Source organism: Ranitomeya variabilis, chromosome 7 (genome assembly GCF_051348905.1).
Source record: "Ranitomeya variabilis isolate aRanVar5 chromosome 7, aRanVar5.hap1, whole genome shotgun sequence".
NCBI classification, from domain to species: Eukaryota; Metazoa; Chordata; class Amphibia; order Anura; family Dendrobatidae; genus Ranitomeya; species Ranitomeya variabilis.
In genome coordinates this window covers 123,704,951-123,720,390 of record NC_135238.1, presented here as the reverse complement: position 1 = coordinate 123,720,390, position 15,440 = coordinate 123,704,951, and the positions used below count along the sequence as shown (strand labels likewise).

The 15,440-nt window shown below is 42.1% G+C and overlaps 1 protein-coding gene across 3 annotated transcripts in view; it reads left to right on the top strand.

Annotated features, from left to right (window-relative positions):
• Positions 1 to 15,440, top strand: part of PIKFYVE (phosphoinositide kinase, FYVE-type zinc finger containing) — a 450,712-nt gene that overhangs the window by 152,891 nt on the left and 282,381 nt on the right. For all 3 annotated transcript variants that reach the window (XM_077275690.1, XM_077275691.1, XM_077275692.1), the window contains 4 exons: positions 1,100 to 1,240; positions 8,523 to 8,649; positions 9,752 to 10,911; positions 12,857 to 12,957. In XM_077275690.1, coding sequence (XP_077131805.1) covers positions 1,100 to 1,240; positions 8,523 to 8,649; positions 9,752 to 10,911; positions 12,857 to 12,957 — 1,529 coding nt within the window. The remainder of the gene's footprint in view (positions 1 to 1,099; positions 1,241 to 8,522; positions 8,650 to 9,751; positions 10,912 to 12,856; positions 12,958 to 15,440) is intronic.

Here is a 15,440-nt window from a genome sequence, read left to right as displayed (position 1 = left end):
ATTAACATTAGATGTATTTAGTCTTGAGTAGAGACATCTAAAGGGGGAATTGTGGTTAACTTGTACAAGTACATAAACTGCCCAAATTAAAGGTATGGTTAACAGCAGTTTGATATAAAATCCACAATGCGGCATAGCCCCTGTCTGGAGAGGATAAGTTACTCTCCAGAGGACAGGAAGCCTCTTTGCCATAAGAACTATTCTGTAGAATTGTCTACCTCAGGAGCTGACACAGCCAAAACGTTTCATGGTTTTGAATAAGGCCTAAATGGTTTTTGAGAAGAAAATAACATAAATACTTAAGTAAATGTATAAAATGTTCTGAATACTGATCCATCAGATTACACTTGGGATCAGGAGGGAAACACCTGTTCTTTGGGGAATTATGGATCTACCTATATCCCATCCCGTTATCGCTTCCCACCACTCGGTTACATTTAAGGCACATGTGTTTTGTTTTTTAGCTGTAGTTACCATGACTATGCAAAATGTTGTGTATGTATTGCCTGGTATACAGATATTAGCTACCCTCCATCTTTAACAAGAACAACTGATATTCTAAAGCTTCCTTTATGACTCGTAGTATTATTATTATTTATTTATTATTGTAGCGCCATTTATTCCATGGTGCTTTACATGTGTAGTATAAAGTGACCTTGAGTTTTTGGGCTAAAGGAAAATTGTGACCTAAATGTTAAAATGCGCCAGGTTCTGTTGTCACGGTCAGCAATTGTGCCAATTGTAATGCCAATAATAGCGATGCGTGCGAACAATATGGTGGGACTGCTGACAGACCACATTTACATGTTAGGGTCCGGCAGTGACACAGATCTTAACTTAGTCTTTGGTCTGGTAGTCGGCGTCGATCTTGGTAAAGCATGAAGTGTTTGGCTGAAAAGTATCATCCTGTCAGCACTATGGCGCTGGCTGAGAGGATCCAACCTTTTCCCTGCCCGCAGTAACTGATCAACCATTTATTCTGTCCTGATATATTACACTGATATGTGCCGAAAAGGACATTTTATTCAGTTTTCATCCTTGGTTGTCTGTCTTTTAGTGGTTTAGTTGATGTTTTGATTTTCTTGTTTTTCTCTGTCAGGAGAGGGAATTTTTGAAGAACTATGTCCAGAGGATAGTTGACGTTCGACCAACGCTAGTTCTGGTGGAAAAGACAGTGTCACGGATAGCACAAGATATGCTGTTGGAACATGGAATAACCTTGGCCATCAATGTTAAACCGGTGCGTAATGTAGTCATAATGATAAAGCCAAAACTGATTATCTAGCAATGACCGTGACAAATTGTGTTAGAACATTCAGCTGTTGAAAATGACAAATGGCTTTATTCAACCGGGCTAAGAATGGAAATCTGAGTGTGCGGTGGGGATTTCTGTGTGTGAGTAATACACGCTTTCACACTGGCTGCAATGTGGACCCATGAATTCTCATGCTTTACGTGTTCCTGGGTGGATTACGGTCATTGATCTTTCTTATGCCTGGACATTTTCTCTTCCTGCTGAATCCTATGATATGAATAAGGAATGGATTAATAAGTTTTTTCTATTTCTGTATCTAACATGTAAATTCTTCCCATGGCTTTTATCAAACAAGTACAGGTAAAAGAATGCATGTAAATGCATAACTCGCAGCGTGTCGGCAGGGCTTCTTGTGACCGTGGTGGGACTCGTAAATGCTTGCCATCTGTTGCATCTGCTCAAAACACTTAGAGATCTCTGATTTGTAAGTGTGTCACTCATCGAGGACAATTCAGAGGCTTGTGTCCTGCACTGCAGTAGCAGCAATCAGCGGCTGACTAGGGATAAAGTGGCGCCCTGTATGGCAGAATAAAATAGCAGATTGCTGTGGCACCTACCTGTACCTAGATCTGTTACCTGGGGAAAATTGAGTCCTGGGTGACCCTGCTGGCCTGCCTGTGTTCCTGGCCTCCTATTTTCAGGCATAATAGAGCCAGGAAGAGACCAGTCATGGTTTTAAGCGGCAGCAACCTGGAAAATCAACGTCTGCTCTCCATTTTATCAATAATCAGCATAACCTAGTGTGCCACATAGTGCTAAAAAGGTTAAAAATGTAAATTAAGACTACTGACAATAACTAATGTACAGCAGTGTCAAGCCCCCTCTAAGCAATGCTGTTTCACCTGCAAAATGGTATTTACTTTGGGTAAAGTTGTCTGACGTCCACTTTGTGTTACCATGCCTTAAAGTGTAAGAAAGAGGAGGAGGGCATCGAAGTTAGGCCCCAATTCATCATTGTCTTTGCACCGTTTTCTCTGGAGTAAAAATGGTTCTAATGGTGTAGTATTTTTCCACTATCTGTGGACGGCGAGTACTCACTTGCCTGGTCGTTGAGGAATTTACCGGGACACTCAGGGTAAAAAAAAATCCATTTGGTTTATTAGAACACAGCATAAACCTCTCTTCAGGATCTTAGTAACACACAGCAACCCATGCACCGTCTGGCAGCCATTTGGCCTCATAGAGCCCACGGTCCTCCCTGAGCCGCAGTATGCCTGATGTGGATAAGTGTCAGCGATGTCCGCACAGGTGCCCGGATACCTCTTACTCTGAGGCATCCTTCCAACACATCTCACTCTGGCTCACACTAGCCAGCACTGCCCGTACACAAACACACAGACTCCATCTTGGGTGTTCAGATACACCCTCTTGGGTGGGGTATGTAGGTGACTGGACCCACCCATCTCTCCAAGTCACATGGAAGCCTTCCCAATGTGTAGTAAACCCTCAGCAGTCGATCAGCTGAGAAAACAAGCTCAGGCTTCCATCACGGGGCCACCCACCTGAGAGATACATTCTGCCCATTAACCACATGGCCACCCGCCATACCACAATGGTTATATTAATTATTTACTTTATACCTTACTTAGACAATCACTCCCATCAATGTTTTTATCCTCTTAATATATTGCAGTAATCACACTATATAGCACTTTGTACTTACAATTGCTCATTTTACCTTTCCACCCAGCTAATTTTTTTTCTCTGCTCCATGTAGAAACAAAAAGTCTCTGGTCCCTGAATTTATCTTTCCTCTCTTCCACTCCTGACCCAGCTGCTCCCTCATCCTCCCTGCCAGGGACTTTTGCAGTGACTCATGCAGGGAAAATTGACCTCCTGTTTCTACATAGAGCTCTGAAGGATTCAGTTAGTCAGTTGTTAATCAAGTGATATGCAATTATAAATAAAACCCCACTGTGCTAGAATGATTAAAAATTAACAACCCCTAAAGACTGCTCAAATGGATGCCGAAAAGAGCAAGCAACTGACACTTAAAAATGCAAAAGAAAAGTGATTTTATCACTCATAATAAACATGTCACTTATTTGTCCTGTAATATCATTACTCATTTACAGAGAATCTGGTTGGTTACTTGCAGATGTTCGCTGCAATCTTTGGATAGATTTTTAGAGGTTTTTTTTATACATTTGTGCTGTGAGTTATGTAAACCCATTAAATGGAACCTGTCAGCAGGATTGTGCACAGTAACCTACAGACACTGTCTTGTTGGTGCCGTTATCCTGATTACAATGATACCTTGGGCGATGAAATCCGTCTTGTTTGTTGTGTAATCTTTGCTATTCACCAGTATGGCTGCTGACAGGTCACTGATCCCTCACTGACCTGCCCCCTAGTTTACATAATTAATGTTATGTATATATATTGAAAAAAAAAACTCTTCTGCAGGCTGGCGTCAGCCGTGGCTCCTGTGCTGCAGCATAGTCGCATATGTAATGGGTATATAAATAATATGTTTGAGATTATATTGAAAAAATCCATTTGAAAATGGCTCCCTCCGCATCTGCGCAGTTGCAGCTATCAGTGTATATAGAGGTGATCTGATAGCTGCTACTGCACAGGCGGTGCCATCTTGGAGGAGGAAATTTGTTTTCTTCTCTAGCTAAATGGCACCGCTGGCGCCTGCGCAGTAGCAGCTATCAGATTACCTCTATATACTGATAGCTGCTATTGCGCTGGTGATATTTTCATATGGATTTTTTATTTTCTATACTATCAGGATAACCTCAAGCATATTTATTATTAACACAGTACACATGCGATTATGCTGCAGCATAGGTGCCATGGCTGACACTGGCCTGCAGAAGGTTTTTTCCATTTATATATATATATTATATTCATTATGTAAACTCGGGGGCAGTTCAGTGAAGGATCAGTGACCTGTCAGCAGCCATACTAATGAATACCTAATCAGAGCACCACCTGAAGACCCCCCCAACAGGCCGCCCCTGGGGCACGGGCATATCATTAACTCAAAACTGAAAATAAAGATTAAACAGCAACCACAAGACAGATTTCACCAACAGGTATCATTTTAATCAGTATAACAGCACCGACTTGACTCTGTAGGTTACTGTGCACAATCCTGCTGACAGGTTCCCTTTAAGCTGCTATCAGTGGTAAAATGAATGAGCGACCGGAACTGGCTATTACTGCCACACTTTTCTTTCACATTTTTTTTAAGTGTCAATTGCTTGCTCTTTTCGGTATCCATTTGAGCAGTATTTAGGGTTTATTCATTTGTAATCCTCCTAGCGCAGTGGTTTTTGTTAATAATTGTGTACTTATGGTGAAGTGCATAGGTCATAAACAGGAGTGTATTTCTCCACTTTCTGCTTTTAGTTTTTATCCCCTACATTGAGTGAGTGCAGGTGCAATATTACTATGTAGATTGTGTTTCATCACGTGATGTCATGGACCTAAGGGAAAAGAGAAGGATTATCTTGGTGGAAAGGCAAAATGAACAATTGCAAGTGCACCTTTCTATATAATATGATGATTCCAATATATTAAGAGGATAACAAAATTGATGGGAGTGCTTCTTTAACCCCTTTCTGACATTAGACGTACTATCCCTTCGAGGTGGGGTGGGCCCGTATGATCACCGATGGGATAGTGCGTCATAGCAATCAGCCGCGCTCACAGGGGGAGCGCGGCTGGGTGTCAGCTGCCTATCGCAGCTGACATCCGGCACTATGTACCAGGAGCGGTCACGGACCACCCCTGGCACTTTAACCCCCGGCACACTTCGATCAAACATGATCGCAGTGTTGTGGCAGTATAGGGGAGCATCGCGCAGGGAGGGGGCTCCCTGCAGGCTTCCCTGAGACCCCCGGAGCAACGCGATGTGATCGCGTTGCTCCGAGGGTCTCCTACCTTCCTCTCCGTGCAGGCCCCGGATCCAAAATGGCCGCGGGGCTGCATCCGGGTCCTGCAGGGAGGTGGCTTACCAAGCGCCTGCTCAGTGCAGGCACTGGTAAGTCTGCAGCACTGTAAGTCAGAGCGCTGATCTGACACAGTGCTCTGCAAAGTGTCAGATCAGCGATCTTACACTATAACATGATGCCCCCCCCGGGCAATGTTATAGTGTAAAAAAAAAAAATATTCAGATGTGTAAAAAAAAAATTCCTAAAAAATATATATATATAAAAAAAAATATTGTTCCCATAAATAAATTTCTTTATCTAAATAAAAGAAAAATAAATAAAAGTACACATATTTAGTATCACCGCGTCCGTAATGACCCGACCTATAAAACTGTCCCACTAGTTAACCCCTTCAGTGAACACCGTAAAAAAAGAGGCAAAAAACAATGCTTTATTATCATACCGTCGAACAAAAAGTGGAATAACACGCGATCAAAAAGACCGATATAAATAACCATGGTACCGCTGAAAACGTCATCTTGTCCTGCAAAAAAAGAGCCACCATACAGCATCATCAGCGAAAAAATAAAAGTTATAGTCCTCAGAATAAAGCGATGCAAAATAATTATTTTTTCTATAAAATAGTTTTTATCGTATAAAAGCGCCAAAACATAAAAAATGATATAAATGAGGTATCGCTGTAATCGTACTGACCCGAGGAATAAAACTGCTTTATCCATTTTATCAAATGCAGAACGGTATAAACGCCCCCTCAAAAGAAATTCATGAATAGCTGATTTTTGGTCATTCTGCCTCACAAAAATCAGAATAAAAAGCGATCAAAAAATGTCACATGCCCAAAAATGTTACCAATAAAAACATCAACTCGTTCCGCAAAAAACAAGACCACACATGACTCTGTGGACCAAAATATGGAAAAATTATAGCTCTCGAAATGTGGTAAAAAATATTTTTTGCAATAAAAAGCGTCTGTTAGTGTGTGACGGCTGCCAATCATAAAAATCCGCTAGAAAACCCGCTATAAATAGTAAATCAAACCCCCCTTCATCACCTCCTTAGTTAGTGAAAAATGTAAAAATTAAAAAAATGTATTTATTTCCATTTTCCCGTTAGGGTTAGGGTTAAGGCTACAGTTAGGGTTGGGACAAAATTTAGGGTTGGGGCTAAAGTTAGGGTTTGGATTACATTTACGGTTGGGAATAGGGTTGGGATTAGGGTTAGGGGTGTGTCAGGGTTACCGTTGGGATTAGGGTTTCAGTTATAATTGGGGGGTGTCCACTGTTTAGGCACATCAGGGGCTCTCCTAACGCAACATGGCGTCCCATCTCAATTTCTGTCAATTTTGCATTGAAAAGTCAAATGGCTCTCTTTCCCTTCCGAGCTCTGCTATGCACCCAAACAGTGGTTTACCCCCACATATGGGTTATCAGCATACTCAGGACAAATTGTACAATAACTTTTGGGGTCCATTTTCTTTTCTTACCCTTGGGTCACACTTGGGTATTTTCTATCATATAGACCCCTCAAAATGACTTCAAATGTGATGTGGTCCCTAAAAAAAAAAAATGGTGTTGTAAAAATGAGAAATTGCTTGTCAACTTTTAACCCTTATAACTCCCTAACAAAAAAAAATGTTGGTTCCAAAATTGTGCTGATGTAAAGTAGACATGTGGGAAATGTTACTTATTAAGTATTTTGTGTGACATATCTCTGTGATTTAATTGCATAAAAATTCAAAGTGGAAAATTGCGAAATTTTCAAAATTTTCGCCAAATTTCTGTTTTTTTCACAAATAAACGCAGGCAATATCAATTTTTTTTTATCACTATCATGAAGTACAATATGTCACAAGAAAACTGTGTCAGAATCACCGGGATCCGTTGAAGCGTTCCAGAGTTATAACCTCATAAAGGGACAGTGGTCAGAACTGTGAAAATTGGCCTGTTCATTAACGTGCAAACAACCCTTGGGGGTAAAGGGGTTAAGTTAAGTTTTTGGTCTCCTCAATTCTTTTTTTTTTTTTTTTTTACCATCTAGTTTTCCTTATGCAGTTGTTTTAGCCGAATTCATAATTTATGACTGTTCGAAACTGTGCAAAGATTTTACACAACTTTAGTCCAATGCCTTAGGGGAGTACAACATTTGTCTAAATTTATTTTTACTCAGATATACATTAAAGGGTCACCTGAATTTGGAGGGAACAATTTTCAGTCATATGGGCGGGGTTTTCGGGTGTTTGATTCACCCTTTCCTTACCCGCTGGCTGCATGCTGGCTGCAATATTGGATCTTGCCTTATGCAGGCGTGTACTATGGAGGACAGAGAATGAACTTCAATCCAATGTTGCAGCCAGTATGCCGCCAGCGGATAAGGAAAGGGTGAATCAAACACCCGAAAACCCCGCCCATATGACTGAAAATTGTTCCCTCCAAATTCAGGTGACAGAGTCCCTTTAATGTGCAAAATTTTAAAGGATTGTGATTTTTTTTTTTTGTCCTAAAAAAAACAAAATGAAAGAAAAAAGCAAAAAAACCTTTGATTTTGTGTAAAAAATCAGTAACCCATTTGTTCTATTTTGAAGAATTTAAAAAAAATTAAAAAAAATGGAAACAAATAACACAACACAGAAGAAAAGTAATGTTTGCAAATGTGGAAATGATGAATGTAGGCCTTAATCTTTTCCCTGGGTCAAGAAGAAGCTAGATAGGCTTTATGCGGGCAGATCAGAGCTGCCACTTCTTTCCTAGGTTGTCACAGTGATCACGGGAAACGGCTGATTTTCTGGGGCACACATAGAAATATGTTTCCTATATTTCTTAGCTATTTGCAGTATTAGGCAGATTAGTATTGAAGGATGACAATTATTGTGTGAAATGTTGTTTAAATCGCACTTGGATATGTGTCCCCTCTAACAACAGACTGTAGTTTACGTTACTGAGTAGTGTGTAAATTGGACTGTCAGCCTTCAGTTGTCTTTTGGCCAGGCCATTACTTTTGAATAGTTTTAACTAATAGGCATATTCAGGCAAATTAGGCCTACATTGGATCTAATATTTTTAAACATAAATTTGTCTTCTCGATGGTACCTAGTGTACTGAAGCAATTAATATAGTGTCATCATACTTTATCTTAATCACATTTCAAAAGAACCTACATTTTCTGTCATGTGTATACAAGCTCAAAAAGTCTGTTAGTGTTTTCTCCTTACATCTGCAAATTTAGAAGTATTGACAAATTCAATAATATTGAACTATAGAAAGAATGTCTAGTATGTCACTAATATTGTCCTTTCCTTTGTCTAGCAAGTTTTAGATCGAGTGAGTAGAATGACTCAAGGGGACCTGGTAATGTCTATGGACCAGCTGTTAACAAAACCTCGTCTTGGAACATGTAACAAGTTCTATATACAAGTGTTTCCACTACCTAATGGTACGTCCATGGTTTAAGTTTAGCAAAATTCTCATGTTTAATTTCTAATAGTATATAGCATGCATATATTCTACTAAAGTGTATGTCGTATTTTTCGGACTATAAAACGCACTTTTTTCCTCCAAAAATGTGGAGGAAAATGGGGGTGTGTCTTATAGTCCAGATGTACCGGGGGAGGTGGGGGAGCGTTATCGGCGGAGCAGCGGGTCACAGAGGCAGGAGCCTGCTGTTGCGGCTAACTCATGTGCCCGCTGCTAAAGAGAGATGAATATTCACTGCATTCCACACCTTTAATAGCATCCTGGTATGATTGGCCCCCATCCCTGTCCTGGTATGATTGGCCCCATTTTTATACTGGTATGCATGGCCCCATGCTTATCCTGGTATGATTGGCCCCCACCCCCATCCTGGTATGCATGGCCGTATCAGAAAACATTAAAAAAACAATCCATTACACTTACCTTCCCTGCGCTCCCTCACATCATCTTGTCCCGATGCCAGCAGCTGCTTTATGCTTGTAAGCAGCGCAAGGCACGGACGTCATATGGTACTTGCAAGCCGAAGGGCAGCTTCCGGAATACTCACTGTTCTGCACAGCGGGACTGTGTGCGTGCAGAGCAGTGAGTATTCATTGCTCTCTAGCGAACACAGTGTCAGCCAGAGCCTTCCTGCAGCAGCCGGAAGTCACAAGTGCCGCTACTTAAGAGGATATTCACCACATTGCATGCTTATGGGAGTGGAGCGAGGTGAATATACAGCAGTGTAGGGGGACTAAAGATGGCCAGATTCAGTGATTAGAGCAGTGCTTGCAAGATCTTCCGCAAAAAGTTTGCAAGCATTGCGCATAGTGTCGGAGACTGACTATTAGTGATGGATGGCAGAGGAGGCAATAAGAAAATAAATGATTTATGTATAATTATAAAATAGAGGTAAATTGCAAAGTTGCTTATTTGCAAGAAATTTGCACAATTTAACCATTTATAATGATGAGAAGACCACGTTACTCTCACTCATGTGTATGATTAGATCTTCTAAGAAAATTTGAAATTCTTTTTTTTGCTCTTAAATAGTAATCCATTTTTATTTTGTTTTTCCTACACAGATGAATGTAAAACACTGATGTTCTTTGAAGGATGTCCACAACATTTAGGTTGCACTATAAAGCTAAGTGGAGCCTCTGAGTACGAGCTGGCACGTGTGAAAGACATCATCATCTTCATGGTCTATGCAGCATATCATTCCCAGTTGGAAATTTCCTTTCTTATGGATGAGTTTGCTATGCCACCAACACTACCTAAAAGTAGCTCTTTTAGGTCCCTTATTGAAGGCCATGAAGGAGATGGCAGTCAGAAAGATCTGTTTAATGGCGAGGAATGCAGCATTTTAAACTGGGAATCCGACCGCTCTTCAGATCGCTTACATGTAATTTCAGAGTCCCAATCTTGTGAGGACATAGAGTTCTTAGAGCAAAGGTCTCATTTTGAGGAGACAGGAGAGTTGGAGAGCAAAAGTTCTGAAACATCGTCATCGGCACAACAGGACCTTCCTATATTGTTATCAAATTCATCCCATTTATCTTCTGTTTCAATTGAACCTGAGCTCTTTACCCAAATGTGTCTCATACCTGGTATTTCCAAAGATGAAGTGTCACAGAAATTTGAGGAAGAGGAGCCAAAAAATGAACTTCGACTTTTCCGTGATCCTTTGCAAGATGATACTGGCCTGTATATAACTGAAGAAGTCACATCCACAGATGACAGGCTGAAAGTCCACTCTATATCATTCAAACAGGAGCTTAAAGATGTCATTTTGTGTATTTCCCCAATTATTTGTTTCAAGGAACCATTTCTATTAATGGAAAAGGGTATGAGGTGTCCTACAAGGGACTATTTTCCAGAACAAGTGTACATGTCGCCATTACTTAACAAAGAAATGAAAGAGATGGAGAGCCGGAGGAAAAAACAGCTTCTGCGTGAACTATCTAATTTACAAGGAAGCAATGAAAATGATCAGGGTAAAACTATTGAGGTTCTTCCCTCTCATGAACTGTTGAGCACCAAAATTGCTGAGCACTTGGGAGACAGCCAAAATTTGGCCAGAATTTTAGCTGACTATCGGGCTAGGGGAGGCAGAATAAGACAGAAGGATGTGGATCCGTTTGTACCATCCAAGGAGACCCCAAATGGTATCTTAAATAAACATGAAGCTAAGTGCGACTCAGAAGCTGACAATGGAGTGATTGAGATGTCCTGGAACTCCAAGGTATGTTTTATGCCGGGGCTTTATAACTTTGTCTTATAATTGATGACCCGATGAAAGCTACATTTAGAGAGGAACTCTGAACTTCTAAAACTTCTTCTGACTGCTCAGCATAAACCTTCTTCGGTCTGGGCATTGCTATAAGCAAGATAAGATAGGCTGTTAAGCTTTATAGTTTATGTCTCTTAAAGACCAATAATGAGTAGCCGGAATATGGTCAATAAGCTCGTAAAAGCTTGGCAGCAAGCAGCCTTCGATCATATTTTGTAGAACCCAATAAAGAATTATTTTGTAAAAATCTAGATGTTCTTCCAACAATATGCAAACTGTATGAGGACTTATTGAACATGCATCCCCAAACAGTTCCCCTTGGCTGGTATTGAAAACCTTGTTTCCTCATTCATCGATTGATATTGCCAAAAATCTGCATGTGTAAAATCAGTTTTAGACTCCAAACTCTTTACAATTTCTATTAAACGTTGCGTTCTCTGGGAGACACAATCCTTTTATTCAGTGTCTTCATCCCCTAGGTTTACTCTTTCCTTTCTATATTACTCTTTGTATAGCTAGTGGGCCAGAAGGGCTAAAACTTGGTTTGTGATGCCTGTCCAGCAAGGGAATTTTGAAAAATAAAACCTAAGGTGCACAAGTGTATTTGGGTTATGTAACCTGCAGATCTGGAACACTGTGTGCGCATTTCTGTTAGACCCTTTACAGCAGTGTATTGACTTGTGTTCTAAAGTCTGTCAGAGGCCATTTGCTCCAACAGGCTACCTCGGTCAGCCTTGGCACTAGCCACTCTGTCTCACAGGTCCTCGAGGAAACGCCTCCCTGCACAGGGATCTGGACTTATATGGAGTCCCCTGTGTTGTTTTCACAAAGTGGCTGCTGGGAGTGAGCCTGAGGCTGGGATGGTCAGACTGTGGGCAGTAACAGAAGGTGCAGATAAGGACACAATGCTCAGGCAGAAGAATGGTCCGTAAACTTGCCGAGGGCTGAATCAGAATGATCACTAAATAACACGAGCTGAGGACTGTGGTAAAACAGAGCAGAAACTTTGTGTCTGGCAGCTCCCAGCAGTAAGCTGGGAGTTAATTAGGGTGTGGTACTGTTCTATTGGCCATAGCAGGGAGATGATTGCTAGAGCTGAACAGTCCACACTTCCATACTACCAGACTGGATGGAACTAAAAGTCCCAGTCTCAATGGTTGACTAGAGCCTACGCTGCCCAAAGTTTCTTCTGCCTCTATCACCAGCACCACACGCAGAGTGTGTACTTGCCTAATGACAGAAGCAGACATTGCAGGAGCTGGTCCCAGGGGGGAAGAAGTGATGTGTGCAATAAAAAAACATAGGTTTTCAACTATTAGTTAAAGAAAATGACTCTGCCCTTAAAAATGGATATCATTATTAAATTGCTTCAAAGTAAAGAAAAATATATGCTGAAAACGTATCCACTTCTTTGTGTAAAGATTTAACTGAAATCTTTTTATTAACTTTTTGCAACTTTTTTAACATTTAAAAAACAGGATGTCTAGAGCATGGTGTATTATAAGTGATCAAGGACATGCAGATGAGTCTGCCGTTACTTTTCCTCAAATTTTCTTAGGAATCCAATATCTCAATATGCAAATTTTTGTTTATGATCACAATATTATAGCAGATGTCCTTTCAGTTCGCATCCCAACTACTGGGTGTGACAAATCACATACATTTTATATTATATACAGTGTACAAGAGAATATCAGACTCATCTTATTACACAGTTTGTCATCGCGCTCCACAAATCTCAGGATATGTCCAGCCAAGAGGAAAGTGTAAGGAAGGAGACATCTGTAAATTGCAGAAATGCTAAACAAATGATGCTCGTCCGTAGATTATAAGAAAAAACATGCAACATAAAGGAACGAGATACATCGAATTCTGATATCTCATTATTTGTTCCCAGATTGACTGCCTCAGCGTATTAAACCACCAAAGGCTTTGTGTCCTATTCAGCAGCTCCAGTGCACAGTCCAGCAATGCCCCTAGTGCCTGTGTTAGTCCCTGGTAAGAACCTTCATGTTTTTGTTGGATGTGACTTTTCGGTTATTCCGTTGGTATGTGCCTGATTATCCAGTAATCTCACTTTTATGGAACTCATGTGAATATGGCCATGATGAAACGGTCTATATACTTGAAAGCATAGCCATAGATGGGGATAAGCTACAATCCTTTAGATAAATAGTGGAGTAATAGGAATATATAATATCCACCCTGAGTAATGACCAAGAAAATGCCAAGATAAATATGTTGAATGAAATAAATGCAAGGGCAGCATCAAGTACAGCACAAAATATGCACAAATGTAAGAACCAAAGGTAACACTCAGTCTGTTGCATCCATTAATTTATCAACATCAAAGTTGCCAAAAACCTACAATAAAGACATAACCTGGTTACTTGGACGCTGTGAGCGACCATGAACAAATAAGATGGCAACACCTAATGAACATGACCAGATTATGTGCAAACCAGAGGTCCAGGGGCATGAGGAGCCCATCATGGATTCACATGAGTTCCATGGCAACTTTGGTGACAACAAGTTCTTACAATATCTTTATTACATACTAGATGGCAGCCCGATTCTAAAGAATCGGGAGTCTAGAATCCATATATACTTTATTTATTCAAATGTAAGAATAATACAATTAATAAATATTAGTAAGAAAGAACAAAAAATGGCTGCACTCACCAGCTCTTGACAATTCTTGACAGTACGGCACATTTCTGATTGGTCGCTCGCGGCAGGCGGCAACCAATCAGAAAAGTGCCGCGCACCACGAAGGCATATATCTTTGTCCACCCTGAGCGGGTGTAGGACGCTGGTGACGTCACTTATCTCCGGACATTATCTCCGGACAAAGCCACGGCATGAGGAGCCCATCATGGATTCACATGAGTTCCATGGCAACTTTGGTGACAACAAGTTCTTACAATATCTTTATTACATACTAGATGGCAGCCCGATTCTAAAGAATCGGGAGTCTAGAATCCATATATACTTTATTTATTCAAATGTAAGAATAATACAATTAATAAATAATAGTAAGAAAGAACAAAAAATGGCTGCACTCACCAGCTCTTGACAATTCTTGACAGTACGGCACATTTCTGATTGGTCGCTCGCGGCAGGCGGCAACCAATCAGAAAAGTGCCGCGCACCACGAAGGCATATATCTTTGTCCACCCTGAGCGGGTGTAGGACGCTGGTGACGTCACTTATCTCCGGACATTATCTCCGGACAAAGCCACGGAAGTTGGCACAAATTGCCGGAAGTAGTATTCTAGGCAATTATATATTAGATTTTAATGTTATCAGTGTTTACCTTTGAACGTTTATATTGTATTGTCCTGTCACCAGCCATGTGTACGATTATCGGCCGAAAGCCTCTCTGGAACCAATAATCACCCCATGTAAAGGTATCTTTATAAGTTAAAGATTCAGAATACTATGACTTTTATCATATCCTGAACAGTCAAGTTTTTTATGAACCGTTAAGGTTTTCTGGTTGAAGTAAAAAAAACTCTGAGTGTTTACAGTTTGAAACCATAAAATGTTGAAAAATTATGTCATTCTTGAGTATATCACTCAATGGTGCTCATAAACGTGTCAAATTTGATCTATAATATACTTTAATATACGTTACTTTAATCTTTAATATACTTAAGAACAGGGCCCCAGACATCACACAGGGGGTCTGAAACACCGCACAGTGGTCCAAAATATCGCTGTGCTCTGCCTGGGGCCCCATATGCTGCCTGGGGCCCCTGTGCTCTGCCTGGGGCCCCATATGCTGCCTGGGGCCCCTGTGCTCTGCCTGGGGCCCCTGTGCTCTGCCTGGGGCCCCATGTTCTGCCTGGGGCCCCATGTTCTGCCTGGGGCCCCATGTTCTGCCTGGGGCCCCTGTGCTCTGCCTGGGGCCACTGTGCTCTGCCTGGGGCCCCTGTGCTCTGCCTGGGGCCCCATATGCTGCCTGGGGCCCCTGTGCTCTGCCTGGGGCCCCATATGCTGCCTGGGGCCGCTGTGCTCTGCCTGGGGCCCCATATGCTGCCTGGGGCCCCTGTGCTCTGCCTGGGGCCACTGTGCTCTGCCTGGGGCCACTGTGCTCTGCCTGGGGCCCCATATGCTGCCTGGGGCCCCTGTGCTCTGCCTGGGACCACTGTGCTCAGCCTGGGGCCCCATATGCTGCCTGGGGCCCCTGTGCTCTGCCTGGGGCCCCTGTGCTCTGCCTGGGGCCACTGTGCTCTGCCTGGGGCCCCATGCTCTGCCTGGGGCCCCATATGCTGCCTGGAGCCCCTGTGCTCTGCCTGGGGCCCCATGTTCTGCCTGGGGCCACTGTGCTCTGCCTGGGGCCCCATGTTCTGCCTGGGGCCACTGTGCTCTGCCTGGGGCCCAATAAGCTGCCTGGGGCCCCTGTGCTCTGCCTGGGACCACTGTGCTCTGCCTGGGGCCCCATATGCTGCCTGGGGCCACTGTGCTCTGCCTGGGGC